This window comes from Pelodiscus sinensis, chromosome 11, assembly GCF_052426305.1.
Source record: "Pelodiscus sinensis isolate ZL-2025 chromosome 11, ASM5242630v1, whole genome shotgun sequence".
In the NCBI taxonomy this organism is placed as follows: domain Eukaryota; kingdom Metazoa; phylum Chordata; order Testudines; family Trionychidae; genus Pelodiscus; species Pelodiscus sinensis.
Window position 1 is genome coordinate 21,644,386 of NC_143062.1, and position 18,887 is coordinate 21,663,272.

The 18,887-nt window shown below is 41.0% G+C and overlaps 1 protein-coding gene across 1 annotated transcript in view; it reads left to right on the forward strand.

The window, feature by feature from the left end:
- Nucleotides 1-18,887, forward strand: part of CACNA1D (calcium voltage-gated channel subunit alpha1 D) — a 363,735-nt gene that overhangs the window by 266,162 nt on the left and 78,686 nt on the right. Inside the window, exons 30-31 of the mRNA XM_089781190.1 lie at nt 1,898-1,981; nt 2,296-2,379. Coding sequence (XP_089637316.1) covers nt 1,898-1,981; nt 2,296-2,379 — 168 coding nt within the window. The remainder of the gene's footprint in view (nt 1-1,897; nt 1,982-2,295; nt 2,380-18,887) is intronic.

Here is an 18,887-nt window from a genome sequence, read left to right on the forward strand (position 1 = left end):
CTGTAGCCTGAGCTGCCACCTATATCACCAAGGCCATATTGCTATTTTTTTTGCATGGTAGCTCAAAGAGAGCTAGCATGTGTATGTCTATCCAAGCTGGGAACTATGCCTCCCAGCTGCTACATAGATATTTGAGTTACTAAGCCCTAACTCTTTTCACTAAGTTACAACTCTACTCTACAGAGTTCTATATAATGGCTATTTGCCACCTAGGTACTTGTAAGATGTGTGTATACACACACACACACATATATATATATATGTATGCCAAAAATATTTACAAAGACAGCATGCATTTGTAAAGAACAAATCGTGTCAAACCAATCTGATAGCTTTCTTTGATATGATAACGAGTCTTGTGGATAAGGGAGAAGCAATGGATGTGGTATACCTAGACTTTAGTAAGGAGTTTGATACGGTCTCGCATGATATTCTTATCAATAAACTAGGCAAATTCAACTTAGATGGGGCAAATTCAACTATAAGGTGGGTCATAACTAGCTGGATAACCGTACTCAGAGAGTAGTTGTTAATGGTTCACAATCCTGCTGGAAAGGTATAACAAGTGTGGTTCCGCAGGGGTCTGTTTTGGGACCGGCTCTCTTCAATAACTTCATCAACGATTTAGATATTGGCATAGAAAGTACGTTTATTAAGTTTGCAGATGATACCAAGCTGGGAGGGGTTGCGACTGCTCTGGAGGATAGGGTCATAATTCAAAATGATCTGAACAAATTGGAGAAATGGTCTGAGATAAACAGGATGAAGTTTAATAAAGACAAATGCAAAGTGCTCCACTTAAGAAGGAACAATCAGTTTCACACATACAGAATGGAAAGTGATTGTCTAGGAAGGAGTACGGCAGAAAGGGATCTAGGGGTTATAGTGGATCACAAGCTGAATATGAGTCAGCAGTGTGATGTTGTTGCAAAAAAAGCAAACATGATTCTGGGATGCATTAACAGGTGTGTTGTGAGCAAAACACAAGAAGTCATTCTTCCGCTCTACTCTGCACTAGTTAGGCCTCAGTTGGAGTATTGTGTCCAGTTCTGGGCACCGCATTTCAAGAAGGATGTGGAGAAATTGGAGAAGGTCCAGAGAAGAGCAACAAGAATGATTAGAGGTCTAGAGAACATGACCTATGAAGGAAGGCTGAAAGAATTGGGTTTGTTCAGTTTAGAAAAGAGAAGATTGAGGGGGGACAGGATAGCAGTTTTCAGGTATCTCAAAGGGTGTCATGAGGAGGGAAAAAACTTGTTCATCTTGGCCTCTGAGGATAGAACAAGAAGCAATGGGCTTAAACTGCAGCAAGGGAGATTTAGGTTGGACATTAGGAGAAAGTTCCTAACTGTCAGGGTAGTCAAACACTGGAACAAATTGCCCAGGGAGGTTGTGGAATCCCCATCTCTAGAGATATTTAAGAATAGGTTAGAGAAATGTCTATCAGGGATGATCTAGACAGTATTTGGTCCTGCCATGAGAACAGGGGACTGGACTCGATGACCTCTCGAGGTCCTTTCCAGTCCTAGTATTCTATGATTCTATGATTCTATAGTATACACATACACACATACATATACACACGTGTGTGTGAGTGTATACACACACATCTTACAAGTACCTACATGGCAAATAGCCATTATATAGAATTCTGTTTATTAGACAGTAGATTAATATATAGCAAATATATATATATTTGCTATATATGTATAAGTGTGTGTTTATATATATAAATATACTTTTCCTTCAGTTGGCAATATTGTTTGTTTTGTTTTCTCATTAGACTGCAGGTTTTATTTTAAGTAATTTCTGTTTATGCAAAACTAAACAGAAGTATGCAAATATTTGACATTTCATGTGTAATCACAAACGTTTGCACCCTGCCTGCTCTGTTCAGGGCTATTTTAGTGATGCCTGGAATACGTTTGACTCCCTCATCGTTATTGGCAGCATAGTAGACGTCGTTCTCAGTGAAGCCGATGTGAGTATACCTCAGCTTAATTCCCACAGTCCCACTTCTTACTCTGTCTCCCCACTATTTCCATCATCTGGACAAGTCACAGATTTTAATCCAACATTTCTAAGATTTGAATTTAGAAACAGGCCAGTCATAGCTCCGTTATGTTGATATGGGAAATAGCCTTTTTCACTTCCAATTATGTCAAATAGAAAGATTGTGTGTTGGAACATCAGAAAAGTTTAGAATGTTTTTGCTTATAACACTGTCCTTTTCTTCTCTTTTTCTGTTCCTGTTTTTTCTTTTTCTCTCTTTCTGCTGAATGCTTGTCCTAACAGCACTATTTCACTGATGCATGGAACACTTTTGATGCCTTAATTGTTGTTGGTAGCGTCGTTGATATTGCTATAACAGAAGTTAATGTAAGTAACAACTGTTCATGCACTAAAAAGTAATTGCTGTCATCAATACAGAAAATGTAAACTTTCCCCCATAAATCCATTTTTACATTCTGGAGCAAAAGATTAAGTATGATACAGATATAAATATAATTATAACTATAAATAGATATATACACATATATTCACTTACAGATATAAAATAGTACAACAATTAGGGTTATTTTTCACACACGTATTCTAAATATATTTTAAATTATTTTTTTTTAAATAAGGGGAAAACACAGGCTTTTGCTAAAACCAATTTTAATTTGAAGCCCAGTTATTTTTTGTGAGTAATTTGATCAGTCAGGCATCTATTAGTGATTTTTACAGCTTAGTGATCTAAGCCAGTGATCTAATAAGCCAGGTACTTTCATGTGGTAGTCCTATGTTTGAGAATGATCTATGAATTCATTTCTCTCAGCTGATAGAATAAGTCCTTGTCTACACTATGTGGTGGGTCGACACTGCAGCAATCGATCCAGCAGCCGTTGATTTATCATGTCTGCTATAGACATGATAAATTGATCTCCAAGAGTGCTCCCGTCAACACTGGTACTCCACCATGAGTAGCCAGCATCGACGGGAAAGCAGTAGTCCCTGCTTACCTTACCATATGCAAGATGCCACAGTGAGTATGCTAACTTCAGCTACACTATATGCTTAGCTGAAATAGGTCAATGGTGCAGGTTAGTATAGGCAAGGCCTTAGGGGGCTCTCAGTTGCTGAGAAAGAGCATAGCACTTATGACTTTTTTTCTATCGTCTTTTGCTCTTTCCTTACTCCAGGAAATAGTTCTGGAGTTTCCGGGCAATTTGAAAAGTTTGTGAATTCCATAAACTCATCTTTGACTGGCCAAAAATTTGAGTCACAGCCTCTTGAGAAACAGTTGCATAGCTTAGATCGACTTACTGCGGTACTGTTGACTTTCAGATTTCATGCTGAGTTTGCACAGTTGTCAATTAAGGGGAAAAAATCTTTTTATTAGAGGAGTGAGTACATTTGAACTGAAGGCTAGGACTATAACAGAATTTAATATGTCTTATGTGACAATAAACATGAACAATTCTCAAAGGATAATAGCTCTTCGTTGGCTAGATTTTCAAAAGTAGCCTCTACATTTGTGAGTCCAGAATTCGCTGTCATGGTTTTTGAATGCCCAACTTTTTAGATATCCTAAACTTGGACTCCAAACTTGGAGTTCAGTTCAACTAGTTATTTATTACCCAGCTTGCACACACAAATGTTTTGTATGAACAAGTATGATGTTTGGGACACTCAGAAATATGGCCACCTAAAACTGTTTTTCCTAAAAGCTGCAAAATGTATTCATACATGAAGGGGTAATGAAAATTGCATATGATATAATTATGGTAGTCTGTGGTTAACACTGTGTCAACAGTGGTTTATTTGACAACATTACTTGTAAATACAACTGATTACTGCTAAGCTTTCATGATGAACTTTATGACTTTGTACTAATTTACTTACTTGGCTTGAAAATTTGCTGCGGATAAAGTCAGTGATCTCTAGTTCAGTGCATGTGCTGTATTTTGTGTTCAACTTTAAAGTGTTAGCATGCTCATTTCTTAGCCTTTCATGACTTCTCACCATAGAAAAGACTCATTGTTGGTGTTTTCTACTACTACAAAGGAAGCTCTTTTTTCATATACTAAATATTGTCTGTTTTTACTTTGTATGACCTTTAGTGTGCTTAATTTGTGTGTGAAAGAGCAGGAATGTTACAGTTGTGAAGTATTCTAGGTTTGATTTCCCATTTCCAACATGAAATATTAGATACTGTAGATTCTATAAAAATGCTAAGCTTTTATATTGCTTCTGTTTGTGATTCTAGTTAGTATTCCTATTTTGTTAGTCTCATACAACTGATCAAAACATTTAAAAATAGAATCTTCTATTTTCAAAATCCCTTTATTAACATTTTTCAATGACATCCTCAAATATGTGATGTATAACACTACTTTTTTTCTAACAGTGATATAAAGTTGATGGATGTTGAGATATTTGAAGAACAAGGATGTTAATAAAACCTTGTTTTTGAGATTTCAGGCACTATTGTTGCTGCTGTAGCACAAATACCAAGCACAGATACTATTTACACCAGTTTCGTATAAAACAGTGTAAGCAGCACAAGTGCAAAGTGCTCCGCAGCCATGTAAGCCATACGTATATAAATGGTGCAGCTACACTAGTGGGTGAAATCTGTGTCAACACGGTCTTAAAAGACTTGCAAACATAGAAGTTGCTTCATTCTGTGAAAATAACTGGGCTGTACTCTGATTTTACATTAGCGTAATCCAGAGTAACTTCAAGGGTCTATAAAGGTACTTTAGATTTACATCAGTGTGGGATCTGTACCTGGTTCAACTTGTTCAAGTGAGTGGGTTTGTCTTTTCATTTAAATATCAGACTGATTATAGTACGGGATCTATGCTATCTTTTTATTTTGTTATTTTGTAAGGCATGTTTATTTCAAAGTTTTATAATACTATATGTGATGCCCTAAGGTTTACTCTTGTGCTCCTGTAACATTGCTTTCATAGTGCACCCAGGACAGGAGTTTTCTTTGTAGTAATAAGAGATATTGAAAGCCCTTGATTCCCAGTCAATTCAGGCAGACAGAGTTCAGGATGCTCACACTAGTGCTTAGCGCTCTGAAGGATCAAGCCCATAACCAGGAGCCAGATGTGTTCCTTGAGGCATTTTATGATATCGATAACCTCAGGGCAATATATATTTTTCCAGTATACAGTTAGTATTTGTCGTTTCTTTTTAGTTAATCATTTAATCTCCCTATCATCTGCCAATATTTCTTTCTGCCACCTAATTGGTTTTCATGTTCATTTTATTTTTAGAAATTTTTAGAGGCAAGTACATATTAATAAAATATATACAAGGTAGCAATTTAAATAATAAAAACACTACCAAAGGCCATTTAATACTTTTTATTTCTTTGTTCACATTTTTTTCACAGATTTTCCATTGACCCACAAGATCTTGCTTGGTCATCTAAATTGTTCTTTCTAAACTGAAAAAAAATAAAAATGAGAATAATGACAGTGAGTCATCAGATGTGGTTGTGGCATCCTGGGATTTGAACACATGTAACTAAACCACAAGACAATCAAAGATAAACATTTCAGAAATGTAATTACAGGACACATTTGGATTTGTGGTTACAGGAATGTTGTTTTACATTTTGCATTTGTCACTTGAAAAACAGTTTGGATGACCATCATTGGGTGACACAGAAGGAAGCATGTTCACACTGTGTTGTGCACTGGCAGATTGTCTACAAGAGCTTCACATTCACATGCTATTTGTTTTTTGGCCATTAATATTTGATTGTTCACGAGCTGTTAAAATGTCAAAAAATATTGGGAGGTTCACTTTCTTAGACTCAAGTATTTTATTTAGTTCCAGTAATTTTGACTCCCACTTCCCCAGTAAAACCATTCAAATTTGACTCACCTCTTCTAAAATATTTCAAGTCTTATTTATGTTTATTTGTGGATTCATAGATTGTAAGGTCAGCTGGAACTGATGTGATACTCTAGTCTGACCTCCTATATAGTATAGGCCATAGAACCGCCCAAAATAGTTCCAACTGGAATTATTTTGGGGAAATCCTGTGGCTTATACAGAAGACCAGACTGTGTGATCACATAGGTCCCTGCTGGCCTTGGAATATATGAATCTATACATCAATATAGGAGAGACTTTCAATGTTTTCTAATCTATCATTGCAGACATCACTGGGCAAGGGAAGCAAGACAAGGCAGGAAGATCCTCCATAGAAATAGAATTTGGCCAATCTGTCCTATGGGCATAAAGAAATACCACTGTAGCATTCCAGGTCTATTAATATTGCAATGTTGACTTACAAATAATTTTCAGTCAAAATTTATAGTTGCAAATCAAATAAAACAAAGACCTAAGGTTCCTTAGGTCCTCATTTGGGTTATAATTTGCTTGCACTGATTTTACTCTGGTGACAAAACTTCTATTGATTTCAATAGGATAAGGATTTCAACCTGTGACTTCACCTAAGTTACTCTTCAGTTACACAAGTGTGAGATAAGAATTGGGCCTTTGCTTTTTTTCTTTTCCATTTTTTAGATATACAGATGCAAGGTAACTGTAGTAAAGCAAATATGTATGCATATGCAGACTATGAGGCTAAACTGAGAATCTTTTGCTGACACTGGGAGAGCAGTTACTCATAGGAATAGTCCAACTGAACTAAATGAGAATGCCTACTAAGAAGCATGACTAACAATGGCAGAATCTGGCCCTAGAAGGTCTTGTGCACAAATAGGCATGTGCATGTATTCATTTGCAATCACATTTTTTCATGTGAATGTTGGTTTTCTGAATGCAGTTACTGTTTATGTATATTTTGCAGGTTCAGCTTAAGCCTTGTTTGCAAATGTATCTTTTCATTTGTAAGGATAGTTCAATAAACTATGTTTTTATATAGAACTTTTCATCTAAAGACATCAAAATACATGGAATAATTAATCCACACGCTACCCTATATATAAGGTAACTCTATGTTAACGTAAGGGTTCACAGGGATGAATCCTTTTCCAAGTTCAGGGCCTTAGTATCACTAAATAAGAGATAGCCATTTAGTAATCTGGTGAGTTTACACTTATTTCAATGGGTAAGATATAAATGCAACATTTAAACTATTACAGTACTAACAACATGTGTTTTAGAGGAAAATAATTATTCTCCATGCCCATATAAGATTTCCCTACATAAATATAGCCTTCTAAATGTTTGCTAAATAATATATGTAAATACTTTAAAAAAATAGGATTACCATAGGTATCCTTAATACTATGAAAAAAATCTACAGCCAAATTTGAACCACTGCCTTTATGCTCCTAAAAAAAAACCATTGTTGTGCCTTTTGTGTTTTTTAAATTATTTTGCTACTTGGATGCTCTTTTCCCTCTATTATTGTCGCCATGTATTTGTATTTTAGATGTTTCCTGTTGCATGATATCAAAAAATTAATGCATCACAACCTAAGTTCATGTAGCAGCTTTTGGTACCCTTCTATAACAGGAAGCATTTAATCTACACTCTCTCTCATGTCCACTGTCTCACAACATATATATAGGTTAAAATTTTTATCATAGAATTATTTTTGTGTCAGTTGCATGACACAATCAGTTTTGCATTGTTTTCAGTTAATGTTGCTTAAAAATACACATTTCCAAAGACAGAAAGTGTATTTGCCATTTTACTTTCACTGCAAAGTGAGAGAGATCAGAGAAGTTATTATTGAGATAACTACCCAAGTAATTGAGAGATATACAGGCAGTCCCCGGGTTACGTACAAGATAGGGACTGTAGGTTTGTTCTTAAGTTGAATCTGTATGTAAGTCGGAACTGGCGTCCAGATTCAGCCACTGCTGAAACTGACCGCCAGTTCTGACTTACATACAGAATCAACTTAAGAACCCCAAGCGTCCCCAAGTCAGCTGCTGCTGAAACTGATCAGCAGCTGATTCCAGGAAGCCCGAGGCAGAGCAACTCTGCCTCGGGCTTCCTGTAGTCAGCGCTGGTCAGTTTCAGCAGCGGCTAAATCAGGATGCCTGGGGCAGAGCAGCTGGGGTGCTGCTGCTGGGTTGCTCCAGTAGCGCCGCTCCTCGGCGCTACTGGACCAACCCAGCAGCACCCCATCTGCTCTGCCCCAGGCGTCCTGATTCAGCCGCTGCTGAAACTGACCAGCAGCGGCTGAATCAGGACCAGAGCAGCTGGGGTGCTGCTGGGTTGGTCCAGTAGCGCCCAGAGCGGCGCTGCAGGACCAACCGGCAGCGCCCCAGCTGCTCTGCCACAGGCGTCCAGAGAAAAGCCTAGTCTGCTGGGGGGGGGGGGAGGCGTACTAGCTGCACCCCCCGCCACCCCAGCAGACCAGGAAGATGCGGGTGGCGGACCGAGACGCACCGCGGTCCCGCCGCCTGGGTCCTCCGTGGCTTTGCTCCCAGTCTCCCTGGTCTGCTGGAGACCAGCAGACCAGGGAGACGGGGAACAAAGCCTCTGAGGACACCGGCAGCGGGACAGCCGCGGGGCGTCTGGGCTGTCCCGCTGCTGGCTTTCCCCGCGGCTTTGCAAAGCCGCGGGGGGTGGGGGAGGCTCGGGCAGCGGCTTTGCTCCGCGTCTTCCTGGTCTGCAGACCAGGGAGACGCGGAGCAGATTTTCTCGCCTGGAGTACACGGGCGGCGGGACCGCGAGGTCCCGCAGTCAATGTACTCCGGGGCAGCCCCGTTCGTAACTGCGGATCTGACGTAAATCGGATCCACGTAAGTCGGGGACTGCCTGTATTTACTGTTTTGTATGCAACAATAAAATCATGACTTTAGATTGTTAGCAAATTGTGGATTAGGAAGCCTAAGGAAAAGGTTTGCTCTCAGTTACAGAGAGATGTAGATTAGGCATGTCAAAATTGCTAATGAGACAGGGATTTAAATATCCCACGCTTCATTAGCATAAACATGGCCACCGCTTTTTTTTTATACGGCAGCCACGTTTATGCTAATGGAGTGTGGGATATTTAAATCCCTACCTCATTAGCAATTTCGACGTGCCTAATCTACATCTCTCTGTCGACAGAGAGGTGTAGTTTAGACACAGCCTCAGTTTTCAGCATAATTGGATGCTTCTCTTAGGGTTGTCCAGGCAGTTTCAAAAGGCTAGCTGAAGACAAAGGCTGATTGCTTTCCATTGCTTGAATAGATTTTCCCCCAGGGTGGGAATCCTTTGTTCCATACTACCTACTCACATGGAAAAATCCTAGATTCAGTAGAAGGTGGCGGTCATATGTCTTTCTAGGACCAACCACAGTTTGGGCTTATAGGACCAACACAGTTATCCACAAGTCATTGGTTTGAATGCTGAGTCATAAAAAGTGGAAACTAGGTCAAATTACAAAGGATGAATATAATAAAACAACATAAGTATGCAAGGGCAGTATTAGAAAGGCAAAGGCACAAAATGAGCTAAATCTAGCTAGAGACATAAAGGGTAACAAGAAGACATTGTACAATTATATTATAAGCAAGAGGATGACCAAGGACAGGGTAGGCCCACTGCTCAGTGGAAAGGGAGAAACAACAACAGGAAACTTGGAAATGGCAGAGGTGCTTAATGACGTCTTCGTTTCGGTTTTTGTCAAGAAGATGGATGGTGAAAGGATGCCTAACATAGTGAATGCTCATGGAAATAGGGTAGGTTTAGAAGTTAAAATAAAAAAAGAACAAGTTAAAAATTACTAAGAAAAACTAGATGACTTCTAGACTAAAGTAGCTAGTCACCAGGGTCTGATTAAATGCATCCTAGAATACTCAAGGAGCTGATTGAGGAAGTATCTGAGCCTTTAGCTATCATCTTTGAAAAATCATAGAAGTCGGGAGAGATTCCAAAAAACTGGAAAAAGGCAAATATAGTGCCCGTCAATAAAAAGATGGCTGCTCTAGATTCGAACCCACCCAGAACAACCCAGGAAACTACAGACCAGTCAGTTTAACTTCTGTGCTAGGGAAGATAATGGAACAAATAATTAAGGAATCCTCTGCAAACATCTGGAAGATAATAAGGTGATAGGTAACAACCAGCATAGACTTGTAAAGAACAACTCATGTCAATCCAATCTGATGGCCTTCTTTCATAGGATATCAAGCCTTGTGGATAAGGGAGAAGTGGTGGATGTGGTATACCTAGACTTTAGTAAAGCATTTGACATGTTTTCACATGACCTTCTTATTAACAAACTAGGGAAATACAACTTAGATGGGATTCTGTAAGGTGTGTGCATAACTAGCTGGATAACCATTTTCAGAGAGTAGTTATTAATGATTCACAATCATGCTGGAAGGGCATAACAAGTGGGCTTCTGCAGGGGTCTAACTAGTGCTATTCCGAAATAACTACACAGTAGGCAGTTATTTTGAAATAGTGTCAAAATACTGTCAAGCTGGAGGACTTCTTACTTTGACTCCTGTAATCCTCATTGTACCAGGAACAAGGGAAGTCGGAGGAAGAGTACTCTATTTCAAAATAAGTGCTGTGTAGATGCTCCCTATTTTGAAATAAACTATTTTGAAATAAGATAGACAATTGACGGAGCTCAATTTGCGTAGCTTATTTTGAGTTAAGCCCTGCTGTGTAGATGTACCCTGATTGTCTAGGAAGGAGTACTGCTAAAGGGGATTTAGGGGCCATACTGGACCACAAGTTAAACATGAGTTCACAGTGTAACACTGTTGCAAAAAAAGCAAACATGATTCTGGAGTGCATTATTGTGTACAAGACACGAGAAATCATACTTCTGCTCTATTCTGCACTGTTTAGGCCCCAATTGGAGCAGTTCTGAGCACCACATTTGAAGAAAAATAGGGAGACATTGGAGAAGGTCCAGAGAAGAGTAATACAAATTATTAAAGGCCTAGAAAACATGACCTGTGAAGGAAGACTGAAAGAATTGGGCTTGTTTAATGTAGAAAAGAGAAGACTGAGGGGGGACATGATAGCAGTTTTCAAGTATCTAAAAAGGTGTGTTACAAGGAGGAGGGAGAAAAGTTATTTTCCTTGGCCTTTGATGATAGGACAAGAAGCAGTGGGTTTAAACTGCAGCAAGGACGGTTTAGGTTGGACATTAGGAAAAGCTTCCTAACAGTCAGGGTGGTTAAATACTGGAATAAATTGCCTAGGAAGGTTGTGGAATCTCCATCAGTGGAGATATTTAAGAGGAGGTTGGATAGACATCTATCAGGGATGACCTAGACAGTGCTTGGTCCTGCTGTGAGGGCAGGGGACTGGACTCATTGACCTCTTGAGGTTCTTTCCAGTTCTAGGATTCTATGATTAAGTATCAGAGCACCAGTAATGGCCCTCATTAGCACAATTAGAACTTAAATAAATCCACACTTCATATTTCTAACATCTCATATGAGAATGATACATGCAGAAAAATAAGGTATATAGATTCCACAGATTGTACTGTAAAACTGATATGTTACATGACCTGTTTTACATAAAGCATCTTTGAGTTATGCATATTCATATCCATAAAGCAATTTTCAGAAAGCATGTGGGGTGCACTGTGATAGCCTGTAATACACCTTTTTCATTAGAGGAGTTAATGCAGAAGATTTCAACAGGCTGCCTACTGGAAATAGTTATAGAATCATAGAATCATAGAATAATAGGACTGGAAGGGACCTTGAGAGGTCATCGAGTCCAGCTCCCCACCCTCAAGGCAGGACCAAGCTCCTTCTACACCATCCCTGACAGATGTCTATCTAACCTGTTCTTAAATATCTCCAGAGAGGGAGATTCCACCACCTCCCTTGGCAATTTATTCCAATATTTGACCACCCTGACAGTTAGGAATTTTTTCCTAATGTCCAATCTAAACCTCCCTTGCTGCACTTTAAGCCCATTACTCCTTGTCCTGTCCTCAGAAACCAAGAGGAACAAATTTTCTCCTTCCTCCTTGTGACACCCTTTTAGATATTTGAAAACCGCTATCATGTCCCCCCTTAATCTTCTTTTTTCCAAACTAAACAAGCCCAGTTCATGAAGCCTGGCTTCATAGGTCATGTTCTCTAAACCTTTAATCATTCTTGTCGCTCTTCTCTGTACCCTTTCCAATTTCTCCACATCTTTCTTCAAACTCAAACCTTTGTCAATGTGCAAGGTCCAAAAAAAAATCTTCCGTCCAACTCCAAATCTCCAAAATCTCTTAATTATAAACTCATACTTTTACCACAAAGACATAACATGTGACCTGTTTATCCTGGTCACACATGTAAACACTATTTACTAGAATTGCAGAGATTGTAACTGAGATTGTATATTAGTATGATTATTGAGCTGTATGGATGTATGTGAGCATTTTAGTAGATAGCCCTTTATTTTAAGTGGGTCAGAAAAAAACACCCTGTTATTTCTGCAGAAAATAACAAATGCACCAATATTTTGACAAGCTATTGTCTCTGTATGTACTACTACTGCTCTGTGGTTGATTTAAATAAGTTACTGTAGGTACATCTACAGTGCAACATTATTTCGAAGTAACTATTGTTATATCGAAATAACTTAGTCCACATCTACACAACCGGCAGTTATTTCAAAATAATGTTGAAATATTGTCAAGCTGGAGGACTTCTTACTCCGACTCCTGTAACCCTCATTGTATGAAGAATAAGGGAAGTCAGAGGAAGACTTTTTTGAAGTAAGTGCTGTGTAGACACTCCCAATTTTTAAGTAAACTATTTTGAAATAAGCTACGCAATTGATGTAGCTCAATTTGTGTAGCTTATTTTGAGGTAAGTCCTCCCAGAAACACAGAAACATTGTCAGGAGAAACATTTAGGGTACATTTAAGAGAGGTCTCACACCCTGATTCCTTGCTTTTAAAGGTTTGCAATGGACGAATATTACCCTTAACCAGATTACAGGCAGTCCCCGACTTATGCGGATCCGACTTACGTCGGATCCGCACTTACGAACGGGGCTTTCTCGCCCCGGAGGTCGAGGTGGCGGATTGCTACCTGCGAGCTCCGGGGCGAGAAAGCCCCGTTCGTAAGCTGCTCCGGTGCCCCTGGTCTGCTGGAGACCGTCTCCAGCAGACCAGGGGCACCGGGCGGGTTCCTGCGCTTCTGAGGCTTTGCCAGAGCAAAGCCTCAGAAGCGCGGGAACCCGCCGCGGCTGCGGCTTCAGTCCCGGTGCCTGTGGTCTCTGCCGCTGCGGCTCTGCTCCCCGTGTCCCTGGTCGGCTGGGGGGGGGGCGCAGCTAGTGTGCCCCCCTCCCCAGCAGACCAGGCTTTTGTTTTGGACCCTGGGGCAGAGCAGCTGGGGCGCTGCCGATTGGTCCTGCAGCGCCGCTCTGGGCACTACTGGACCAACCCGGCAGCACCCCAGCTGCTCTGCCCCAGGTACTGATTCAGCCGCTGCTGGTCAGTTTCAGCAGCGGCTGAATCAGGACGCCTGGGGCAGAGCAGATGGGGTGCTGCTGTGTTGGTCCAGTAGCACCGAGGAGCGGCGCTACTGGAGCAACCCAGCAGCACCCCAGCTGCTCTGCCCCAGGCGTCCCCAAGTCAGCTTCTGCTGGAACTGACTTGCGCTGACTACAGGAAGCCCGAGGCAGAGTTGCTGTGCCCCGGGCTTCCTGGAATCAGCTGCTGATCAGTTTCAGCAGCAGCTGACTTGGGGACGCCTGGGGTTCTTAAGTTGATTCTGTATGTAAGTCAGAACTGGCGGTCAGTTTCAGCAGCGGCTGAATCTGGACGCCAGTTTCGACTTACATACAGATTCAACTTAAGAACAAACCTACAGTCCCTATCTTGTACGTAACCCGGGGACTGCCTGTAATCTCTTTTAAGTGAGGTTTTTGCTTTTAAATGTGTATGTGTGTACTCTGTGATTTTCAGCCAATTACATTAATTACAATAATTAATTTTAGCAGAAAGCTAGATATTACGATGGAAGATGAGTTATAAATGCCAGAGAGAGAGATAGTAAATACAAAAGAGTCTGCTATTAAAACTTCAATATTAAAAGTGCCTCTCCTATCAGGATAAAAATTGAATGGGTTTGGCTTCTATAGAAAAAATAATACTTCATCAGAAACAGGATTTCATTTTTGGTTTCTAATACACAGCCCTGTAGTGATCATTATTCTATGTATCATTTGAAAAAAACCTATTTTCTTTTTTCATTCCTGGCCTGCTCTCACCAGTATAATTTATAATCCCTTGTCTATGATGACACAATCCTCTCTAGCAGTCATAGATTAGCTGACACAAACAAAGGATTAAGACCTACATAGTGTCAGGAAGCTGGGGTAAGATATGAATTATCGAAGGAGAATACGCGTGTACACAAATGTCCTTTATACAGGAAAACAAACAGAGATTTTACACTCGTCTTCTCTTAAGTGGTACTAGTCACATACACACTGGTAATCTAGCTTCTGTTCAGAAATAGGAATTACGTATTTATTAAATCATAACAAGCGGTAAAGATAGAGCTCAAGCCTGCTGTCCAAGATGGTCACTCCTTGGCCTGACTTGGACAGTCGCTTTTATAATAATCAGTATCTTATCTCCAAATCTTTAGACGTGTGAAGAGATCTTATCATGGTTAGTAAACACAAAATAGTACTTGACCCCTTTGTGTCTGTAATATGCTGGGACCAGCACAGCTGCAACAGCACTGCATACAGGGAAGATTTTGTAATTTTAGACCAGATCTCCAACTGGTGTTAATTTTCCTAACTCCATGGCCTGTTATTTTTAATACATTTGAAAAAACAACAACCTGTTATTTCTGCAGAAAATAACAAGTGCACCAATATTTGACAAGCTGTAGCTCTGTATGTATTAGTACTGATCTGTAGGGGTATGTCTACAGCAGTTATTTCAAAATAACTTTCCTAGCATCTACACAGCCATTCTGTTACTTCGAAATTAATTCGAAATAGCAGAGGGCTTATTATGAAATTGGTAAACCTCATTCCACGAGGAATAGTGCCAATTTTGAAATTTCTATTTCGAAATAAGCGCTGTATAGATGCTTATTTCAAAATAGGGGGCCTCCAGCCCTTCCCAGGGTGCCCTGCTGGCTGCCCTGGCCACAAGGCAACTTCTGACCTGATGCCCTGCCGGAACTGGTTCCAACCAGCCTTAAATGCAATTCAACTTCCACTCAGTGTGGACGCACTATTTCGAAATAGAAAAACACTATTTCAAAATGCATTTTGTGTGTAGACGTGTTATTTTGAAATAAGCTATTTCGAATTAACTATTTCAAAATTAGATATTTTGAAATAATGCTGAAGTGTAGACATACCCTGGTAGATATAAGTAGGTTACTGTGTAAAATTACTCTGAATTGGCACTTTGGTTACAACTACCATCATGGCACTTTGGTTACAATTTTTTTTAGTTTTGAATCTTTTTGGAATGACTTATCTTGAGGGTTTTATATATATACATATAGGTAAGGTAGGTGCAGGGGTAGATCATATTTTAGTGTTTAGTTTACAGTAACTCCTTTTAGCTTTTTGATGAGAAGCTTGTAGTATCTGTATACAGAGAGAGAGAGAGAAAGAGTGAGAGGGAGAAAGTTTCTAATGCAACAATGATCTTACATTAATGTTCTTTCTTTTAACTTCTCTGTGCATTTTCTACAAATGCTTACAGAGCACAGGTACTGAATCTGATTTTACAAGGTGCTCTGTATGATGTTGTCTGTTTAGATTTCTGAGGAAAGGACCTAGCAATCAATTAACATTAGTGCAGGGGTTAGGGATTGGAAAGTGTCCTTTTAATTAATTTGTAAGGCCTTAGTATCCTTTGCTGTTTTCTGTATTTCAGAAACCACTAGAATTCTGCCACAACAGCAATATCTATAGGTGATTAAGATTTGCAGGTTGTAAATACAGCCGTTCCCTGACTTACAACCACCTCGACTTACGACCATCCGCACTTATGACCAACCTTGCAGCAGCACATTGTGTTTGCGTGTCTGCGGTCAGGCAGCGTGTTTACATTTCATTCCCTCAGTGTTTTCGGTGTTTGCTTGTTGCCATCATGTCAAGTAAAAGAAAAAGGGCTAGTGATAAGGGGGGTGATAAGGGTGGTGAGAAAAGAAAGAGAAAAGCTATTGATTTGGTACAGAAAATAGCGATAGTGAGACAATACGAAGGGGTCAAACAGTGTCCTTCATGTCACGTAAGTTAGGGCTATCGAAATCCACTATCAGCACCATTATAAAGGATAGTGATTGCATTCGTGAAGTAGCGAAAGGGTCTGCTCCTATGAAATCCAAAATTCTAACAAAGCAAAGAGCAGGTTCCATCCTGGAAATGGAAAAACTCTTAGTGCTTTGGATGGAAGACCAAATTGAAAAACGCACGCCATTAAGTCTCATGATGATACAAGCTAAGGTTCGTAGTCTTTTTGAAGATTTAAAGAAAAAGGAGGGGTATGACTATGACCAAACTTTCACTGCCAGTCACGGTTGGCTCAACCGTTTCAAGATGCATACAAGCCTTCATAATGTGAAATTAAGTGGGGAGGCAGCCAGTGCTGATTCGAAAGCAGCAGAACCTTGCATAGAATTGGATAAGCTGATAAAAGAGGGAACTTATTTTCCAGAACAGATCTTTAATGTTGATGAGACAAGTCTCTTTTGGAAGAAAATGCCCGAACATACCTACATACACAAGGAAGCAAAAACTATGCCTGGTTATAAGGCTTTCAAAGATTGTCTAACAGTCTTGTTAGGAGGCAATGTTTCTGGGTATAAATTGAAACCCCTCTTGATTTATCGCTCTGAAAACCCTAGAGCCTTCAAGAATATCAACAAGGCTACTTTACTAGTCCATTATCGCGCTAATAAGAAAGCCTGGATGACGCTTGCACTTTTTGAAGATTGGTTCATGAACTGCTTCATCCCTGAAGTCAAGTCATATTTTCTGGAGAAAGGAGTTCCTTTCCAAATTTTCCTTATTTTGGGTAATGCTCCAGGTTACCCTCAATACCTAATAGTTTTTAGTTAATTCAAATTAAGCTAATTCAAAATAACACATCTATACACAAAAACTATTTTGAAATAGCATTTTGCTATTTTGAAAGAGTGCGTCCACACTGAGTGGACCCTGTACCAAAATTAAGGCTGGCCGGAACCAGTTCCGGCAGGGCATGAGGTTGGGACTTAGTGTGTGGGGCTGCTGCCTGAGGCTAACTGAGCTCCGTGGTTAAAGGGACCCTACCCCTACCCTGGACAGACAGTTCTCAGGGTTCCCCACTTGCTTCTCTACCTCAATGAGGGACAGCAAAGCAGTCCTGTTTTGGAGTGCCCTGAGTGCCCACACTCGGGACACCACAGCACTCAGCCACATGGAGCCAGAGCTGCCCCTGGGCACGCTGGTGCATCTCGTGGGGTCATTGCCATCATACCGGCTGCACTTGCTGCAGGCTGCCATCCGGAGGTCCATCAGGATCCAGGAGGCCCTGAGGGAGAGCGTCCACACCAAGGAGCCTTAAGAGCCTCCCCGGTCCTCCCCACCGGGGGCTCGTGCCCCATTCCTCCCTCACGTCCTTCCACTTACCCCTCCCTAGTCCCCCTTCCTGATGTCAAATAAAAGACACGTACGTTCAAAAATACAAACTGGGTTTATTGAACAAAATGGGGGGTGGGGATGGACCTCTGGGGAGACTGGGAAAAGGAGGTGGGAAAGGGAAAGAGAGAGGGTGGGAGAGGGGAGGGGGAAACCTGGGAGAAGGGAGCTGGAAGGAGGAAGCAAGGGGAAGAAGCGGGAGGGGAAGCTCAGGGCTTAGGGTTGGGGGTCTCACCGGACCAACCTGAATTTCATGCAAATCTGCTCCTGGGTTCACATGTGGCCTTTGGTGGCCAGGCTGGCAGCTATCCTACCATAGATGGCTATGTTCCTCCATCTAGGGCTGAGATCATGGATGTTGGGGGCATCCCCCTCAAACCTGAATAAGGTCCGTGATCTCCACCCTGGACCAGAAAGGCGCCCGCCTTCTCCAGCCCCTGGCAGGCTCCTGGGAGCAGGCAGACTGCTCTTGGGGAGCGGTGGAGGGCTGGCTGCCAGTGGCTTGCTGGCTCATGTTTTCGGGCCACTGGGTCAGGGTCCTGGTGGCCACTGCTGGCTCTGGGCTGGCAGGCTTGGAGCTGGCACAGGCACTGTGGCCACCATCTACCCCTTTCATAGCTCCGGGGCTGGGGGAGAGGAGAGTAAGTTTTCCTGGTTGTGCCCAGAGTGGCCACCAGGGCTCCCTGGGAAGGGCTGGAGGCCCCCTATTTCTAATTAAGTGTCTACACAGCACTTAATTCAAAATAGCTATTTTGAATTTGGTGTTACTCCTCGTAGAATGAGGTTTACCAAATTCGAAATAAGGGCTCTACTATTTCGAATTTATTTCAAAATAGCAGTTTGCCTGTGTATATGCTATTAAAGTTAATTCGAAATAACTGCTGTTATTTTGAATTAACTTTGTAGTGTAGACATACCCTAAATGACTTACATTCCGACGTGAAAGTGGAGTTTCTGCCTCCCAACACCACCTCTGTTCTCTAGCCCACGGACCAGGGGGCCATAGCTGCTTTCAAAGCATATTATCTTCACAACACATTTGCAAAGGCAGTAGCTGCCACAGAATGCAAAAACGTCAAAACATTACGTGAATTTTGGAAGAACTACAACATTCTGCATTGCATAAGGAACATTGCTGCAGGGTGGGAGGAAGTCACTCCACAATGTCTGAATGGCACATGAAAGAAAATCCTAAAAAGATTTGTGAACTGTTTCAAAGGCTTTGAAAAAGAAAAGGCACTGGAAGACATTTCTAATAACATTGTACAGCTGGCGAAAGAAGTGTATCTGGAAATGGATATTGAAGACATACACCAATTGGTTGAGGA